The sequence below is a fragment of the Aspergillus novofumigatus genome (genome assembly GCF_002847465.1).
Source record: "Aspergillus novofumigatus IBT 16806 chromosome Unknown P174scaffold_5, whole genome shotgun sequence".
Taxonomy (NCBI): domain Eukaryota; kingdom Fungi; phylum Ascomycota; class Eurotiomycetes; order Eurotiales; family Aspergillaceae; genus Aspergillus; species Aspergillus novofumigatus.
Window position 1 is genome coordinate 415,372 of NW_020194278.1, and position 18,231 is coordinate 433,602.

Consider the following 18,231-nt stretch of genomic DNA (forward strand, 5'->3'; position numbering starts at 1 on the left):
ACGCACCACACATTATGCACCTTATTCCGGCCACCGCCCGCAATTTGCGTTGGGCAGGAATCGGTGATTGAGGAGTGTCCCTGAGAGGTTGGACATGTTTGTCATTCTCGTTGTCTGGCCTCTGAAGGCTTGCTGTCTATCTGTCTTCTAAAGCATAGGACACAACCCGAGTCCTTCCTTCTGCATGACGGTTCGATCTCTTTGGCATCTACGATGCCATTAAGATGATGTTTATTGTCTAGCATATGAGCTACCCGACGAAAGCCCTCTCGTTGCTGATCGTTTCAAATCCTACTGATCTACTCTTTTCGGCCACGCGCGTTGGCTTAGCCGCGCGAGGCTATTGCGGGTTATGCCCAAAAACAAGAGAAAGCAACACAGACAATCATGATTTATCTATCGGTGGCACCACCCCCACCAACCCTGCGGTACCCAGTTATCCACCACCCACGCAACTCCATCACTGGACGGCTTCCCTTTCTCGCCCCGCTGCCTGTGCTGGCTACTGCATGACCGTCCTGCTTTGTCCCGGCCCTAACGATGCTTTCGGGAGGGGGTCTCCCAAGCTCTTTTCCTAAATTCGTCAAAGGCGATTGGATCTGTGAGACGTGGCCCAATCAAAAACCATGCCGTTGGGTAGTTCGCCGGTGACGTCCATCCGGCCTCAAGACTCTAACTGTAGTTTGACAGTATTCTATCCCAATGGGTACAGGCGGACGGCTATACGTCGCCTCGCCTTGGGACTTGGGGCGGAACCACCATGCTGTTGGCGGAGGGACAAGACGTGTGCTGCTTGTTCCATCCCGATTTGACCTCCCTAGCACATGAGCGTCTGCCCCAATTCATCCTTCCCATGCCTGTTCATGTCTGAATCTTCCATTCCGTTCTCTCGCATCATCCTTGTCTTTTTTCATCCGATTGACCCTTTCCTACCCCTGAAGAGAGTGTGACAGGAAAGGCGTACTTTATCTATATAAATCGATACATCAACTGGGCCGAACCGAGAAGCTCATAGCTGGACGTACTGTGACTGATCCGATGCCATGGCCAAAAAAGCAGCAAAGAACAAAAAGAAGAACAATAACAATAATAAGCAACGCCTACCAGTGAACGATAATAAGTTTTCCCTCCCTGAAGACAACCCTACCCCGAGCCCGGCCTTGAAGAGGCCGCCGAGGCTGGGGACCATGGCCAACCTACAGTATGCACAGCTTCCCAAGTTTGAATATCAGACATTCGAGCGTCAATATCAGACCTTCGACCGTCAAACTTTGCAATTTTCATTTTATCCCGTCACTGCTACTTCTTCGGATGGTCTGACATCGGATAAGGATCAGGATACCACCAATAATGCGACCAATCCAGAGAAAGGCCCATCCCCAGAGAGTGCTCCCGTAGAAGAATCAAGTAGTTCTCCCGATGACGCTGCGCCTGCGGCGGAATCTCAAGGTACGTATGCTTGTCAATCGCCATCTCTCTTTATCGGGGTTCACCTTTGCTCACATTCGTCTAGAGTCATCTGAAGCGGCAGCTGCCCCACCTCAGCCAGAACCGTCAGCTGAGCCTGCACCGGAAGCCAAGGAAGAAGCAGAACCTGCGCCAGAGGCAGACGGTACCGAGCAGAAAGCCGAAGACGCTGCCACCCCCGATGAGTCCGAGACGCCAGCAGCCACTGAAGATGCCGCGCAAGACCCACCGCCCGAGGAAGGTGATGGTGCCGCAGCTGCGGTAGATGAAAGTCCTGCACCGGGAAGCAAGGAAGGAGACAGCAACGGTATGCTTGCGGATACCGAAATGCATAAAACCAGCTGACCTCATTCCAGGGGATGATTTCCCAGAATGTGATCCGTCCGCGGAGCTCGATAAGGTCGAGGCCGAGAAAGAGGAAGCGGCACGGCAAGCGGAGGAGGATGCAAAAGCAGAAGAGGAGGCAGAAGCAGCCGCAGCCGCAGCAGGGGTCCCTGATGACGTCGATATTGATACTGGGAATGAGAACTCACCTACAGATAATCTAGACAGCGAAGAAGCTACTCCCGTTCATGACGACCCACCACCGGCCGAGTCGGCAGAAGAAGATGCGACGAAACCCGACACGGAGGATAGTCCAGCTCTGGACGAACCTGCTGAAGAACAGAGCGATCCGCCACCCGAAGCAGAGCAGCCCGTCGCTGAAGAACAAGCCCCCGCCGAGGAACCACCTGCTGAGGAGCAGCCCGCTCCTGAAGAGCCTGCACCTGAACCTCCTTCTGAGGAGGAACCCGCCGCGCCAACGGAGCCGGCGGAGGACAACACTCCAGAAGAAGCGGTAGCTGCCGAGGATGCAACTGCAGACGATGTTGCAGACGAAACCGCAAAGGAAGAGCCCACTGCCGAGAATGCTCCTGAAGAGCCTGCGGCTGAAGATAGCCCAGTCGAGGACAAACAAGAGGAGGTAACCGAAGCTCCCGCACCGGAAGAAGCAGCAACTGAGACACCGGCTGTGGAAGAAGCTGTGGTTGAAGATGCTGGCGCCGAAGCGGCTCCAGAAGCACCGCCAAGTGATGAGGTGGCTCAACCAGAGGAAACTCCTGCGGAAGCTCCAGCAGAAGAAAAGGAAGAAGACGCACCTGAAGAACCATCGGAGCAACCTCCGACTGAAGAAGTTGTCGAAGAATCTGCTTCCCCTGAACCTGAGGCTGAAGAGCCAGCACCTGCCGAGCAGCCCCCTCCTGCAGATGAGCCTGCGCCTGAAGAATCTCCTGCTGCTGAGGAGCCGGCCCCTGCTGCGCCTGAAGCCGAGGAACCTGCGCTACCGGAGGAGACCCCAGCTGAAGAAGCTCCTGCTGCTGTTGAGGATGTGACCCCTGAGGAACCTGCTCCCGTTGAAAAGACACCGGCAGAGGAACCCGTTGCTGAAGAGCCTGCTCCGGCTGAGGGACCTGCTGCGACTGAAGAACCTGCTGCGACTGAAGAACCTGCTGCGACTGAAGAACCTGCTGCGACTGAAGAACCTACGCCAGCTGAAGAACCTGCTGCGGCAGAGGAACCTGCTCTGGCTGAAGAACCTGCTCCGGCTGAGGAACCTGCTGCGACTGAAGAACCTGCTGCGGCTGAAGAGCCTGCTGCGGCTGAAGAGCCTGCTCCGGCTGAAGAATCTGCGCCAGCTGAAGAAGCTGCTGCGGCCGAAGAGCCTGCTCCGGCTGAGGAACCTGCTCCGGCTGAAGAATCTGCGCCAGCTGAAGAACCTGCTCCGGCTGAAGAAGCTGCTGCGGCTGAAGAGCCTGCTCCGGCTGAGGAACCTGCGCCAGCTGAAGATCCAGCTCCAGTTGATCCACCTGCGCCTGTTGAAGAACCGGCTCCCGCTGAAGACCCTACTGCCTCCGAGGAGGAACCAGCCCCGTTGAAGAGCCTGCTCCCGTTGAGGACGTTTCTACTGAGGAGCCAGCACCTGTGCAAGAACCTGCTGAGGAACCCACGCCGGTTGGAGAGTCCGCCCCTGCTGAAGAGCCTGCTCCAGTGGAGGAGCCTGCTGCTGCTGAGGAGATTCCTCCTGAAGAGCCGGCTCCTGAGGAACCTGCCGCCGTCGAGGAACCTGCTCCTGTGGAAGAGGCTCCTGCTGAGAAATCTGCTCCCGTTGAACCTGCCCCCGTTGAAGAGCCTGCTGCCGCCGAGGAGATACCTGCCGAGGAACCTGCCGTTGTCGAGGAAGACGTTCCTATTGAAGAACCTGTCCCAGTCGAAGAAACTGCTCCTGTGGAAGAGGCTCCTGCTGAGAAATCTGCTCCCGTTGAACCTGCCCCCGTTGAAGAGCCTGCTGCCGCCGAGGAGATACCTGCCGAGGAACCTGCCGTTGTCGAGGAAGACGTTCCTATTGAAGAACCTGTCCCAGTCGAAGAAACTGCTCCTGTGGACGAAGAAGTCTCCGAAGAGGCTCCAGAACCAACGCCCGTTGAGGAAACCTCAAGAGATATCGATGGCTTGGAGGCCTTGGAAGCAGGCTTGCCAGCTGTTGTTCCAGCCGCCGTAGCAGCCGAACATGCACGCAGGAGAAAGAGGCGGTCCCCGGATCAGGGACAGAGTCGACATTCGAAGAGTTCTTCTGAGGAAGTACGAAGATCATTGCCACGGCAGAAACTTGAGCGAAGTGGCAGTCTCCTTGATCGGTGGAACAAAGCCCTCGAGGAAGCCAAGCGACAGCATGAAGAAAAGCTAAGGCAGGAGGAAATACGGAGTAAAGACAAATTCCGGGCTCCAGAGAAGGCAGAGAAGGACAGGCATTCCTCGGAGCGAGAGCGCTCTAAACGAAGCGAGCGTTCGTCAAAAGAAGCTGCCGTGGATGTCAAGCCCAGTCGACGAAGATCCGAGCGCTCAGCCACCTATGAAGTCGAGCGTTCTTCGCGGGAAAAGGCTGCCGTGACTATCGAGCCGAGCCGACGGGTCAGCGAGCACTCGAGTAGCCACGGAGGCGAACGTAGAAGTACCTCCTCAAGGGATGGCCATGCATCGGGTTCGAAGCCGCGAGCCTTCCTGAAATACATGACAGCAGCCGAATCAGAAACGAATGGTCCCCTTCTCAAGATCAACGGCGACAAGGCTGCTGCAAATGTGTTTGAGCGTCGGTCTTCCACAACCCATTCACACAGTCACCGTCACTCGCACGAAGGAAGAGGGTCCGACCGGTCCGCGAGCTCCCATCATACGGCGGAGGAAGAGCAGGCTCGACGCGAGAGAAGGGCGCGACGAAGGGCTGCAGAGGAAGCAGAGCAGGCAAAGGAAAGAGAAACGTCCGACCACCATCGCCACCGTCATGGTGGAGAAACGCGCCATCACCATCACAGGCGCCGGAGAGATGAGCCTCCAAAGGAAGAGTCGAAGCTCAAGAATATCCTCAAAGCAGTTGTTGCTCATTAACTCAGGTGTCATTTCACTTGTTATCACGGCCTACCCACCTTGATTTTTACTCCCATGTTACCGTTCGGGTTATTGTCAACGTGATGTTTCCCAACAATCTCGCATCGCATCGAATGTTCTCTCGGCATATTAGCATAAGCATATGTGGTGTTTTGTGCTTTTACTTCGTCTTTTCTGACTTGTATTCCATATATGTTTTCGTGAATGCATCTAGAGGGGTTTTGTACAGCAATCTTGTCGAGCGAGCTTTTTGACATTGGTTGTGTATTTAAAACGTGGGCTCCTCCAGCGGAACACTGTTTCGGAATTCGTGCCTATTTGCAATGCAATGACTTTACTTCTCTTCCTTTGATTTGAGCCAGAGCATACAGATGCATCCTAGTCGTCTCTTCTACCTTCCGTCGCCATTAGTTAACGTACGGTACAGTTGTCAGATATCACAATACCGGTATTCAACGTCTCTTCGTCATTCGTCATACTCCTATGCACTTGCAACATAAGATTTAACTTCTGCACTGCACAGTCGGCGCCTGCGCCCGCGTCTACTGGACCCTACTCATTGCAGTGCTGGCATATATCCGTCGTGTCGAAGCGAATCCCGACCCGAGCCAGGTGGTTAATGCCGTATCCTACTCAAGATATCTGGCTCGGCTGAATCAATACGTGACCCTCCCTCTGCCTCAGTCGAACACACGTTCAAGACAGTTCTGTCTCGTCCCTATGACCGTGAGGAACATCTGTGTTCGCTTAGGGTCGTGCATGATCAGCAGAAATGCCACTCACATCATCTCATCCTCTTGGCATCTTCTACGGACGACTCCTCGGAACGCTGTGACTGAGGCAGAAGACGTGGCGAGGAGACGGTCATCTTCAACTGTCGCGGTATGGGGGAAGACAGAAGACGAGTGGAGAAGAAGAAACGGGGTAATGTCCGCCCGTCCACGCAGAGTAATCCGACGTCTGTGGCGACGGGGATATCCAATCTCAGCTCTGAGAGACTAGTCGAAGGGCTGACCATGTAGTCCAGTCATAGAAGTAGGAAGACTGATGACGACGATCGCAGCTGGACTTGTCAGCTAACAGACCAGTAACGCGTTCTAGCTAGACATCTGACCGTATCCTCGTGGCCAAGCGCATGATATCATGATACCGTAGTCTCACAGCAAGCAAGACAAATACTCAGCATGGTCTGGAGTAGATATCACCATCTCATCTCACCACCCTGTCTTAACAAAGAGCAAGGATGATAGGAAAGATGATGTCAGCTCAGCTCACTTGTCGAGTGCCATGTAGCCACACGGGTTGTCTACCCGATGCATGATGACCCGGAATACGAGCAAATCACCGTGTTCGTTCGGCAGGAGGTGTTGGTTCGCGAGGGTCGGCCGGATACGATTGGTGGTAGACAACCATCAATGTTGGTGATCGACTTCTTTGCGGATATCCTATAAAAAGCTGTACTCCATATGGCATGTGGCGGCCGCATGTGTTAATATGCGAAGTGAAGATTGAGACGAAGCGAATGGTGTGAAGAATGGTCTTTTAGCAGGTAGGTGGTAAGCACTATCGACTGTCTGTGGGTGCGGGTGCCTTGATGATAGCATGATTGATCAATTAGGCAGTTGGTAAAATATAATTTCAATCGCCTTAAGGCTCATGCACGTCCATTAGTGGTTACCCATTACCCATTACCAGTTTCCCATCCCGAAAAATGAAAGTAGGTACGGAGGAGAGAATCCTGGTCTATAGCTGGCAATTGGCTTGGCTTGACCAATTAATCTAATTTGTCTTTCATAAATTTTCATGCTACGCTGTAATTTATGTAGATGGGATATAACAGCCAATTACTGAATAAATCTCTGTTGGCTTGGACTTATGCTGCTGCTGTATTGGCCATGTTGTGTTAGACACTATCTGCATCCAAGAAAGGAATCCTATCCAAACGCGAAGAAGTAGTTAATTATCTGTTTCTTTGCCTCTTCTTCACAGTTTTTTTTGGTTAACCACCTGCTTTCTTTATCTAGCTCGAGGAGACCCATCTTTATCAAAATACAAGGCCGTTGAAGCGGGGAATGACGGATCTGGTTCCGGCTAGTATATTTTAGTACAGTTGGCGCAGTTCAGGGTGTTACCAAAGCTTCAAGATCTACAAGCGTGACACTGGTGATTGGGATGTCAGGGTAGTCTAGAGACCAGATGCCGCTCCCGAAAAGTGTCTCTAAACGGGAGCTAGATCTGTCTTCATGGGGAAAATGCTTCCACATCTAATGGCAGGAACATATGTCGGTCTTTGGCTGGTAGAGAGGAATATACTCATCCAACAGTTTCAGAGCGCATAAAGCTCAAGGTAAGGTCATTGTCTGATTTCTCGACCAGTAGATATGTATACAAAAAGCAATGCAGAATGGAGATTGCCAAGGCTTGGGCACTCTTTGCATGCGCTTGGATACAGAGCTGATTGGTATGGCGCCGATCGCGCACCGCCTAGTCAAGCGAGACGGAACGGTGCTAGGCAAGATTAAGTAGTCACGACGACGGAAGACTGCCGAGCCAGTGAGCCACTGTCCAGGGACAGCAAGCTAATAGGTAGCGTTAAACAGTTAAACAGCGATAGTACGGAGTATTAGTGAATCATGCAAACGGCGTTTGCTGGGCTGGGTTGACTCGAAAGCTTTGACAATTCGAGATTTCTCGCCGACTCCTACTCAATCGGGTATATGTTCTGAGATAAAAGGAGCCAACCTTGAGATCGTTGTCCAATACTCCAATTCATTGCTAATTTCGGTCGCGGCACTTGGCGATGACGGGCCGCTATTTCACTACTGGTAGGAGCACAGACGGTTCCTGCCGTTTGGTTTGCGGTGGACTCGAAATCCTCGAGATAGACACCTAGATAGGAGACATCGATGAGAAACTATCGTCAACACAAGATGGAGTTTGGTCTACTGGTAGACAAGGTTCAGTACCAGAGTCCGGTTCAGTGGAATCCACGCAGATTCAGAAGACTGTCTCAGTCTTGGGATCAACTAATCTAACTGTTGGCGAGGCATTGGCTGCAAGCCGCAAGCCACATTGAGTTAGTGGTTATTGAACCTCAGATGATGTTATCTCGGTGATTGATCTTACTTGGTGGCAGAATTCTTATTGATAACGACACTTGTGATTGGTGAGATTCTGCTCATTTCAGGGGTCGTCGCCTGCTCAGGGTCCAGTCTTACAAGACCCTCTGGTGTCCACGATTCTATAGATGCCTGACGACAATGAACGTCAAAATAGGCAATTGGTATGAGCCCATTAACTTGGTCGAGCCGGAGCCAGGGAGGGTCAATAATTGCACCAATTGGAAACCCGAAAAGGTACGCCGGAGTTCTCTCCGCCATCCGAAAAGAAAGGTCTTGCTTTCTCCACTGAGGCTTTTACGTTCCAGCTTCAGGATCAGGATCAACAGTGGACTCAAGCTTGTAATTTTCTCTGCACCCTAGCCTAAGTGTAACAGATACAGCCCAACGTTCTTGGTGATTTACATGACCCAACTCGCAGCCTGAGGCAATCAGGCAAGGCTGAATCTCCCTGGAGAAAGGTTAACCCTATGAACAAGGCGCAGTACCAACACCAACCTTTCTCATCCTTCAAGTTTCAGATTCCGATGCTTTAATCGAGGTCTCCATGATGACGGCAGATTTACCTATGTCATGTTTGAGATAGATGAATGACAGGAGGTGGTCGCATGGCAGTGCAACATCCCTACAAACGGTGCACCCGTGCAGGGCTTGGCTGTGAATTGCACTAAGAGTCGAGACTGGATAATAATAATACCGCCATGATGCCATCGGTATCTAGTTCGACGCTAATAAGCCTCATCGAGAATAGACCGCGTCGGGCCCGAGTCCGGAAGATTGGCGAATTTGGTAACCATTGCAAATTAGCTATCTAGCATTATCTAACCTTTAGACTGGGAGCACAATCAAATGACCCTTTCGACCGGGGCGAGACTGGGCTCCGGCTGCGGGATCCTTGTCACGGAGTGCTTTGTCTACCGATTCTCCGACCTCGAATGTAGCTAACCAATCAAGATACAAAAGTCAAGGGTGCGGCTTGATCAAAATGGGAGGCTATACGACGGAACCAGGTGAAGGGCAATGCTTATACAGGTCAAGATCCTCACCTCATTCCTCAGTTGCCCTCTGTTTCAATGATAGATGTTTATGAAGCTCTACCTTCTTATCCACAACTGTTTTACAGCATCCGTGGTAACCTGTCCTGGGTACATCGTCTGTACTGAGTTCTTCAAATTACAGTTGACTATTGTACCTTACCGATTACTTGACCAGGCAAGGTGCGCTTGGTTGAGAAACCCACTCCACCGACTTGGCTATACCATAAAAAGGCTAGTGGTTTCTGGGTTCCATACAGCTTCCATGATGGTTGCACAGCGGTGACACCAGTGACACCACACTTGACACTAACAGAGGCCTTTCCCCACAGACAACCACGTTGCTGTCTCACTCTCATAACAATCTCCAGACACACGTGCGACTAGCAGAGCACTTGGGTTTGGGAATCTCAAGGGTCGCACATCTCGCAACCATTCATCCTTCCCTTACCTTGTGTAACACTGGATCTGGACTTGAATTGCCTGCATCCTCGTAACAGTCTACCTTTTTAGGGCACCACCTGATTCGCCGGGAAAGCAAGCAAGTATAAGGAATTAGAAGGAAAGAAGCATATTGGCCGCTCGCTCTCCAGTTGCCACCTCCATCAACACAATAGACAATAAATAAAGCAATTACGGAGATACTAGTCTAAGTAGTCCGTAGACCGTGGTTTATCAGTAGTAGTGTCTCAACGCACACTCGTCTCGCCTGTCTCCTTGATCCACCGGCCCGCCTCGAAGGATTAGGAACCTTGCATCATTGCAGGCCAACCACACCACGTGATGACTCTGCCAAAACCAACACGCCAGAATCGCTCAGTGGATTCGACAGACTGCAGCCTGGGCTGCGTTGTGTCAGCGTCGAATGTTTCATCCATGCATGCACTTGCACACCTTGCACACACCCATGACGGCATGGCTTGTGCGAGTACAAGTGGAATGTAGGTAATGTCCTCCCTAAATCCTGTGGAATGCGGATGGTGCTTGGTACGGGGTACGGAGTAGGGTGAACAAGTGCGAGCAGGATAAGGTAAGGTAAGGTTTCTTAGATCTGAGGGACTTAGAGCCAATGAGCTTCGGTTGCAATCTCCAAGGTTAGCCCACAGCCCTACTACTACTGAATAGCTATGGAGTACAGAGTAATACTTAGTACGGTGTACTTCAAGATTCCATGGCCATACATTCAGTATGTGTAAACAAGACCAGTTATGCAGAAATCCAGAACTCGAACGACGTCCGTGTCCGTGTCCATGTCCGACGCTCAAGACCACATGGCCGACTGGCAAATATCGGTAATGGATGGTGGGCCACGTCTTACCCTACCCTCCATCAACCCATGTTGCCATGCTCACTGCAGCATTCCCAGCTAATGCACTCTAATGCGGATTACGTGACTATGTCCATGTGGAAGTGACGATCATTCCCGGGAAGGAGGGTTAAGTACTGTGTATTGGATAGACTGCCTACAAATCACCAGCGCAGTGTTGTATGTTCATCTGGAGAGAAAGTTACGGAGGACTGGTTTCCGGGGTGATTGGCTAGGTTTTGCAGGTGTGGCTCGCTTGCAGAATGAGCCGATAGGACTGTTTGTCTGCAGAGTGAGGATATGATGATGATAACTGGGATGCACTTTTTTTGTTGGATGCATACAGATACAAGCACCAGGATTCGCTCATAATGAATTGACCGAGGCTGTAAATAACGACGAGACAAATGTCTCGGTCGTTGGATCCGAAACCAACCGATGCCTTGATAGACCTTCGCTTATTGTACCAAAAATCGATCGTGGTTGTTGATATTCGAATGATGCAGAAATCCTGGGAGATAATTCCAGAAGCCAGAGGACTGTGCACAATGGGACAAGCTTCAGAAACAACAGTAAACCCAAGGTACTTTTTTTTTTTAAAAAAAAAAAAAAAAATTTGCATGTCACAGGCTAGAGACGGTCGTCCATGTATATACAAGATAGAGTACTGATCACCCAGATGAAACAAGCTAAGCCTATGCTTGGATGCTCAATGACAGGGAACGGCCCACTCCTCCTTAGTCGTTGTCAATTTCTCCAGGAGTCCAGGGATACTGAGAATGCATTATTACAGGGGCCAGAATCTGGATGCCTTGACAGGGAAGCGAAGTCTGGAAGTACGGAGGTGAGGTGGTACAGAATCGACCGGACATTTGGGGCAGATTGCCGGATCTTCCCCCGGAGGGCTGCATAGGTATCAGTCGATGGTCAAGTGTTAATATCGACGAGTTGTTTCTCGAGCACGAGCACGGAGTCCGGAGTCCGGAGGATAGTGCAAGCGAAGGATGCAAGGTGCTTATGGCATTATCCACACGTGGATGTGCTTGTCCACGTTTACGGGGGCACCTTACTGCTCCTTACTCCTTACGTCAAGCCGTGATCCATGCCTCTGACGCAGGAATGTTACTCAAGATATCTAGATCTTTAAATAAAATCGAGTAGTGAACGAATTGTAAATACGAGACGGGTCCCGAATACATAGACCCTATACGGAGCTATATTTAACTACAAATACGGATGCCACAGCCTGGGGAGGCAGACTTGACACGGGACGAACCTTCTCCAGTATCTAAAAGAGGAAGTTCGCGACTAATGCTGGACTTATGGCTATTCAACAGAATTGATCTATCAGCGAGATGAAATCGGGACTTTCCTGAAAGGGTATGTGTTGGTGTTGATTGCGGGGCAGTGTCATGGCCACGAGGGCCAGACAGACGCACTTCTGGTTGGCTCTTCTAACTTGTAACAAAAGCGACAATAACAAGGGTTGGGAAATTGGAACGACCATTTGGAATAACTTCTTAAAAGACCTAGAAAGGTATTCAGGGAGAACAGATGGCAGTACCCGTTTTCTTTTGTTTTCTTTTTCGCTGGTTGTCAGAAGCCGAATGAGCCGCCCGAGCTGATTCAACCTTGGCGGACGTTTAGGAGCCCATAAAAGTCCAATTAGCATGCCAATTGAGTCAATAATAGTTAATTTTGTTCAGCTTGTGATTGACTGTGTCTAGGGCTGACCTGAGCGAAGCCTGAATGCCTGGTGTCAGCGGTGCTGGAGGAGCCTAAGCGAACAGAAGAAAAACAAAAGCAAATATCCCTGCAGACAAGCGAAGTAAACTCAAAATGGATAGAGAAAAGTGGTATAATTAGCACACATTCCATAGGAAAATGCAGCTAAGATGGAAGTATTTACGAAACAGCCAATCAGACGCACTCCTCAACCAACACTTTCGACCTCGCCCTATGGACTGCTATTATTATATTACCCTCTCGTGATTATTTGTTTTCTGTTGGTTTTCATGCTGCTGCAGCGGTCCAGGATGGCCTCTACACCCTTGACCGTCGGAAAATCATCTCGTCATTATGACTTTGAGGGTACCTATAGTCCGTCCGCTCCTCCATAGTGGTAAGTACTTAACCTCATTTCAAATGGAAAGAAAGGATTAAGAGAAATATGTAAAATGCACAATACGTGGTGTCCAGACAATGCTAAGGTACAATTCTTTTGTTCCCTCAGGCATTCTGACCTCTAAAAGCTGTGGCTTGGGATTCAAGATCTAGTCTAGCTTCTTCCCTGTGCATAAGAATCAGCCTAACCAAAAACCGTTGAAGTATATTTGGGGCTTGGTTAATCCTGGCTGTACACGTTGTTGGCTCGAGGGTAAAAATAAAATAATAATATTTCAAATCTTTACAGGTCCATGTTTTTCGAATGCGCCTCAGCCGCATGAGCTAATTCGAGCCCTTCTTGGTCCAGTGTGGATGTTGGTCGCCTGCTTATGGCTGGAAATGGGGGAGGCATTATTTTCAATTCTATCCAATACCTTTTTATCCAAATTTCAGGGGAAATTTTGACTTTCCCGTAAGGTATTCGCTGTGTAATGTAACCTCCGCAATCTGCCCTCGTTCTACTGGGGCCCACCATGCTTTATTTCTAATCTATTAAACTTTGAACTTTTGATGCTTCACTGATTTCCACCTTCGAGGTCCAGAGTCGAGGTTGATTCCAACGCAACTAAAGACTGTTGGACTTACCTAGTGTGGCTCTGTAGTATTTTTACTCTAGTTTCACACTAATTCTGCAGCCGGGAAACGCATCGATAACAATATGTACACCAATTTTACCGAAGTCATCCAAGGTATACCTAACTAGTAGGCACATAGCCATGCTTGTATGATCACCCTGCAGATTGATCATCAAACCTGCACCTCTCGCTTACTTACATGATTTGTTTCTATGTTTGACCAAAAATAATCATCATCGATAATAGCATTGTTTCAGGTTTTTTTCTCCCCCTAAATTCTTAACTAACTTCTTCATATCAAACCATCCAATTGTGGGCCTGGGGGTGAGGAAGATCTTCTGGAGCAGGCTGACTTGGTACCTCGCATATCCACTCCGACGGTTCAACAATCTATATCAACTTCCTCATTCTCACCTCCATTCCCCCAGTCTCTAGAGTCGTTTGCCACCATTCCGTGAGTTTCATCTTGACTAGTTCCTTTTTCTTCCCTCCACTGCATCTCGGTCACTTGCATGCGAGGCTTTTTCTCTTCCAACATCTATTCTTACCCTCCTCGCCATCAACCAATCTTATCGCTGTTAGCTGTGAGGACTCCAACAATAACATTATCACAGCCTACCTCCCCCACACATTGTCCAGCGTACCTGCCTCATGCTTAGAGGTGCTTATTCAAACTCTGAAGCTATATCTTGCTCTCTGTCGCCAGTCCATCTATCCACGTTCATCCGCACCTCAAACACATCTTCCGCAGCAACTGCTTATCAACCACGACATTCTGCCTCCAAAAAATCATTGTCCTCCAAAGCCAGTAAACAAACCACCGTGACCATGCGTCGGAGCAATGCAGCCTCAGAGATTCCTCTTCCTATCACTTACACACCTACCACTCATCGTATCAGCAAAGCCAAGAAGGGCAAGCGTGTACATGCTTGCGAATTCCCAGGATGCAACAAGGTTGGTCCTAGACACCATCTGACTGTGTTAGGGACATCTACTAACAAGGTCTTAGGTGTTTACCAGAGCAGAGCATAGAAGGTAGCATAGCCTCTCAATTGTGTGACGGAACACTTACTTACCATCTTATAGACGGCATGAATTGAACCACAAGCCTGAAGCTTTATACCGCTGCCCTCATCAGAACTGCAAAAAGGAGTTTCATCGTTCAGACTTATTAACCCGGCACTTGGCAAGACAGTAAGTCTCATCCCGGAATGGGGCTCTTCTGGAGGCGCAACTGACACTCGACCTCTCAGTGAGCTTGAGGCACAGATGGAGAGCTCATCACAATGGGACCGAGATACACAAATTCCCACTATTTCAGAAACCACTCGAGTGTCCAAGTGCATGCCGATAGATCCAGCCATAAACACATACCTCGCTACCACACAGTCACCAAGCACAATGTCCGTCGGAGCCCTGGTGGGCTCGTCCATGCACCCGAGCCTCACGAGCAACTGCAGTCTCTTGTGGAACTCGATGGACATGCACTCAGCTTCTCAGGTACCCATGTATGGCAATCACCAGATCTTCGAGTCCGTTGAGGACACTCGTTTCTACGCAACCCCGGAAACATGCCCGTCGCCCGCCTCGGATGGCACCTCGCTCTCTCTCCCGCCTCATAGCCGTTCCTCACTCTCATCTACCCCAGCTACAATGGTCGATTCGTATCCAAGTAGCATCATCGACTCTGATCTGACGTCCTCGCCGGTTCCTATGCACTCCACGTTACGTGGTTGGGATCCTGCCGAGGCCAATCTCTCCTCAATGGTTCCCATGTCGTTGAATGGAAGCCTGCTCTCTCCAGTACGTTGCCATGACTCTCTGTATTACTGAGTCTTTGAACTAACAGATTTTTAGCCTATTACTTGCCATTATCCTTCCCCTACATGGCCATCCTCACACCATGTCGCCTATGATGACCTCCATCATCCCCAAACAGTAGCCTTTCAATCTGTACCATGGAAGTCCTGGACGCTGTAACCGGTATACCCTCGCAATCAATCCCGCCATCCCTCACCATCTATATCACCAAAAGGCTGGTTGCAAGGATTTCCAGCTCCTATTATATCCTCCACGACCACACTCCATGGCAATGTCATCAAACATGCCTCAATCCTATCCTCACCTACATCCTCTGATAAAAAAAACCTCATGGCCAGGCGCATTCTTGTATAGCTCACCACAATCATATATCCAGGCTTCAGGTCCTCATCCCGTTGGTTTATGCGATGTCTTTTTTTTTTATTTCCCTTATGTCCTTCTTTATGTTGCTTAACGAGCATATACCCACGATTCGCTTTACAGAACTGCAACAATACGATCGTTTCCAAGTATTGTACAATTACATTACAGCTTCCCTTCGCTTGCACGTGTCTCTGGACAGAAACGCCCTTATGATAGATCTTGTTTGGATTGATTTATCCATTTGCAATGGTGGATTTGGTTCCATGCTTCATTGGCAGATAGATTTTTCTTTTGCTTTAGCTGTTTATCAATCGATACTGGTGTTGATGAAACAATAAACGCATATCTCTACAAAACTTAATAGATTTGGCCTGACCTAAGTTATCCACTTGCATAAAGAATTCTTTCAGATCTCATTAGATCTGGAAGACATTCATACCGGTAATTACCACACATTATTCTTCCACTCTCTTCGCTTTCGATCTGTTATTCCATCTAACATCCTCCTTTCGGAGCGCATTCCTGCCTTGATAACCATGATTCCAACTGGTATCTCTACGACTGGCTGGAGGAGGACCACGAGAGATTGTGGATGTTGGACAAATCCAGGGCAGAGATTCAATACCGGAAAGATGCCAAATCGGGAGATTGCGATGCAATATACCTTAGTGTATGGGGCTGTACTGTACTCGTCCAAATAGGCTTTCTCGGAGATAGCAGAACAGGATGCGATCGATTACTGCGTTGAGTAGGCGTGTCTGATGAGCGAATCTGTTTGGTTAATGAGTATACTGTGTGTGCATTTGGGGATGGGTATTGTCAAAGAGGTCGAGGGCTGATCATAAGATCCTGGACATGATTTCTTTGGCTCGGTATGCCGACAGGGTTCTGTTGCGCTATTGTCGGTCCTCATTAGTACCTATCATTTCGTATCTGTTTACAACGGAGACTTCAACTTCGGTATTAAAAGAGTATAGAAAGTCACTATGTTCCAGTGCCCATACTGCACTATCCCTATATACTCCGGCTGATATATGTTAAGACTTGCTATGCATCACTGTATAGAAGCGAGGTCATCCTTGGATGGGATAACCCTGCAGCACCAGCCGCACCAGCTCCGATTCAATCCCTGCTCTTCTCGAGTCAAATATTGACCGGTATCACGCTCATCCTCATACTCCACAACACAAGCACCGATAGTGACGCGCTTCTTCGCTTTTTGCTTGACTCGTCCGCCTATCCCAATGATTTCCTGTCTGAAGTACCCCGGCTTTTCTTCATCACGACTGTTACTTCTTTCCAATGACCGATCCCGGAGAAGTTCATCCTGCGGACTGAGGTGACCGTGTGCGCGCGCATTGCCCTGATGATGGTTGTGCGGACTTCCTGAGGGCGACGACTCGTCTGCCTCACACTCCACCTCCAGCTCAATCTCTTGAGCAGCTAAGCAATCCTCTTCCCTCCCGCATTTCACCCCTTGACATCCCTCACCAATCCCGGTGCCTAGGCCGCCAAGATATGTGCTATACCGAGTGCGCCAAGTCCACACACGGCGGTAAGTAGTGTCGCTACTGCGCAGGGTCTTTCCGCATGGATGACAGAGCCATACCAGATCTTCGCACGAGCATGGTGAATGTATAAAAGCTGATGCCGTGAAACTGGAAAGGTCTGGCGGCACCTGGGTTTCAGAAGTAGTTGTACTAGAAGGGCTCCGGGTAAGATGGGCGGCCAAGGGTGCTGTACGGCAGGTGGTACACAGGCGACGAACGCGATCTTTGAGAATATTTCTGGGAGGGGTTTTGATGGTGCAATTCTGTGGACGCCATTAGTCGCGCTTATCGATGACACGTGCTTCACTCGGTCATACCCTGCATATGATCCTGGAGCATCTCCGACATTCCGCTACCATGTCCCGAGCACATCTACCAACCTTGCCCCTGACCAGTCTACCGGCAGTCAGGGTTCCCTGACTCACAAGCCGGAGGACAGATCTCACGCTGTCAGGAATAGCCGCCCTGCCATCCAAGAGATCCGACAAAGTTTCAACATACTCGTTCTCGCAACGAAGGGTCTGCTTCACGAGCTGATGGCGATATGGCGCTAGATTTGCATGGAACTGACGGCAAGTTCGGGAGAGGGCATAGAGTGTATTGAGATCGACTTGTTGGGCGATTTCCTTGACGATTCTGCAGCTTCAGTCAGCAAACAGATGATTTTGCCAGAAAATGTCGGCCAGTATGACATACGGATAGCAACTCAAAGCAGCTGAAAACCCATTACGATTCAGCATCTCATGAGGGCCGTCATTTTTTGTATGATCGTGCATCGAACCAGCAGAATGATCATTGTCAGGAAGAGTTGGCGGATCAGAGCCAATAGCCTTTAACTTCGACAGCGCAGGCTTATCTGGCTGAAGGTACGCCTGATAGGTGCCATCACGGGCTCCGGGGAAGACATCATGGTCATAATCGACAAATACCACCATTATGCCATCAAAGAGAAGGGAAAAGGAGGACGCGCTCGGCTCGAGCCAGCCCCAGAGATGGTAGACTCAGTCTGGAGCAGAAGAACTATTGAAAGTCCAAATCCAATATAGACAGCTATCACACCGTCAATAGGGAAACGCTGTCACTCTTGTATAGCAGCCATCCGTGCAGAATATACAGTGGAATGATGCGGATGAGGACGATCACTCCGTTGTCGGCGCGGGGCGACGGGGCGCCAATCGTGGTCCGTTTCGGGGATGGAGAAGCCGAAGGCGATCGGAAGACCTTAAGCGTGACAAGGGTCTCTTTGAGGGTTTGTATACACAGTCTCTGTGACAATACTACTTGTTATCCAGAGCATCAGCGTCTCAACGCGAGAGGTGGTTATGATATGACGCCAGTGTCCCTTCGTTCTTATCGGAAAGTCACGCGTATCTCTCCCGCACTAAACCCGAAGCAGTACAGCTGCCC

At 49.9% G+C, this 18,231-nt stretch overlaps 5 protein-coding genes across 5 annotated transcripts; 3 read left to right on the forward strand and 2 right to left on the reverse strand.

The window, feature by feature from the left end:
- Positions 1-1,043: 1,043 nt before the first annotated feature.
- On the forward strand, positions 1,044-4,890 carry P174DRAFT_431834 (PE repeat family protein; the record flags this gene model as incomplete). The annotated part of the gene is made up of 4 exons (XM_024825720.1): positions 1,044-1,449; positions 1,514-1,774; positions 1,824-3,467; positions 3,497-4,890. 4 exons carry the CDS (start codon positions 1,044-1,046, stop codon positions 4,888-4,890), a joined length of 3,705 nt encoding a protein of 1,234 aa, XP_024681022.1.
- A 3,504-nt stretch (positions 4,891-8,394) lies between these two features.
- P174DRAFT_199220 (uncharacterized protein) lies at positions 8,395-8,792 on the reverse strand. Its single transcript, XM_024821311.1, has one exon. The coding sequence runs from the start codon at positions 8,718-8,720 to the stop codon at positions 8,520-8,522; it is 201 nt and encodes a 66-aa protein (XP_024681023.1). The 5' UTR covers positions 8,721-8,792; the 3' UTR covers positions 8,395-8,519.
- Positions 8,793-12,132: 3,340 nt separating this feature from the next.
- P174DRAFT_199250 (uncharacterized protein) lies at positions 12,133-12,523 on the forward strand. The gene has a single exon (XM_024821312.1). The coding sequence runs from the start codon at positions 12,245-12,247 to the stop codon at positions 12,467-12,469; it is 225 nt and encodes a 74-aa protein (XP_024681024.1). The 5' UTR covers positions 12,133-12,244; the 3' UTR covers positions 12,470-12,523.
- A 916-nt stretch (positions 12,524-13,439) lies between these two features.
- On the forward strand, positions 13,440-15,552 carry P174DRAFT_442267 (putative C2H2 finger domain protein). Its single transcript, XM_024827536.1, has 5 exons — positions 13,440-14,044; positions 14,100-14,125; positions 14,177-14,284; positions 14,344-14,893; positions 14,948-15,552. Exons 1-5 carry the CDS (start codon positions 13,742-13,744, stop codon positions 15,068-15,070), a joined length of 1,110 nt encoding a protein of 369 aa, XP_024681025.1. The 5' UTR covers positions 13,440-13,741; the 3' UTR covers positions 15,071-15,552.
- Positions 15,553-16,254: 702 nt separating this feature from the next.
- P174DRAFT_442268 (uncharacterized protein) lies at positions 16,255-18,138 on the reverse strand. The gene is made up of 3 exons (XM_024827537.1): positions 17,521-18,138; positions 17,142-17,460; positions 16,255-17,087 (listed from the first exon to the last, which is right to left on the reverse strand). Exons 1-3 carry the CDS (start codon positions 17,757-17,759, stop codon positions 16,329-16,331), a joined length of 1,317 nt encoding a protein of 438 aa, XP_024681026.1. The 5' UTR covers positions 17,760-18,138; the 3' UTR covers positions 16,255-16,328.
- Positions 18,139-18,231: the final 93 nt, after the last annotated feature.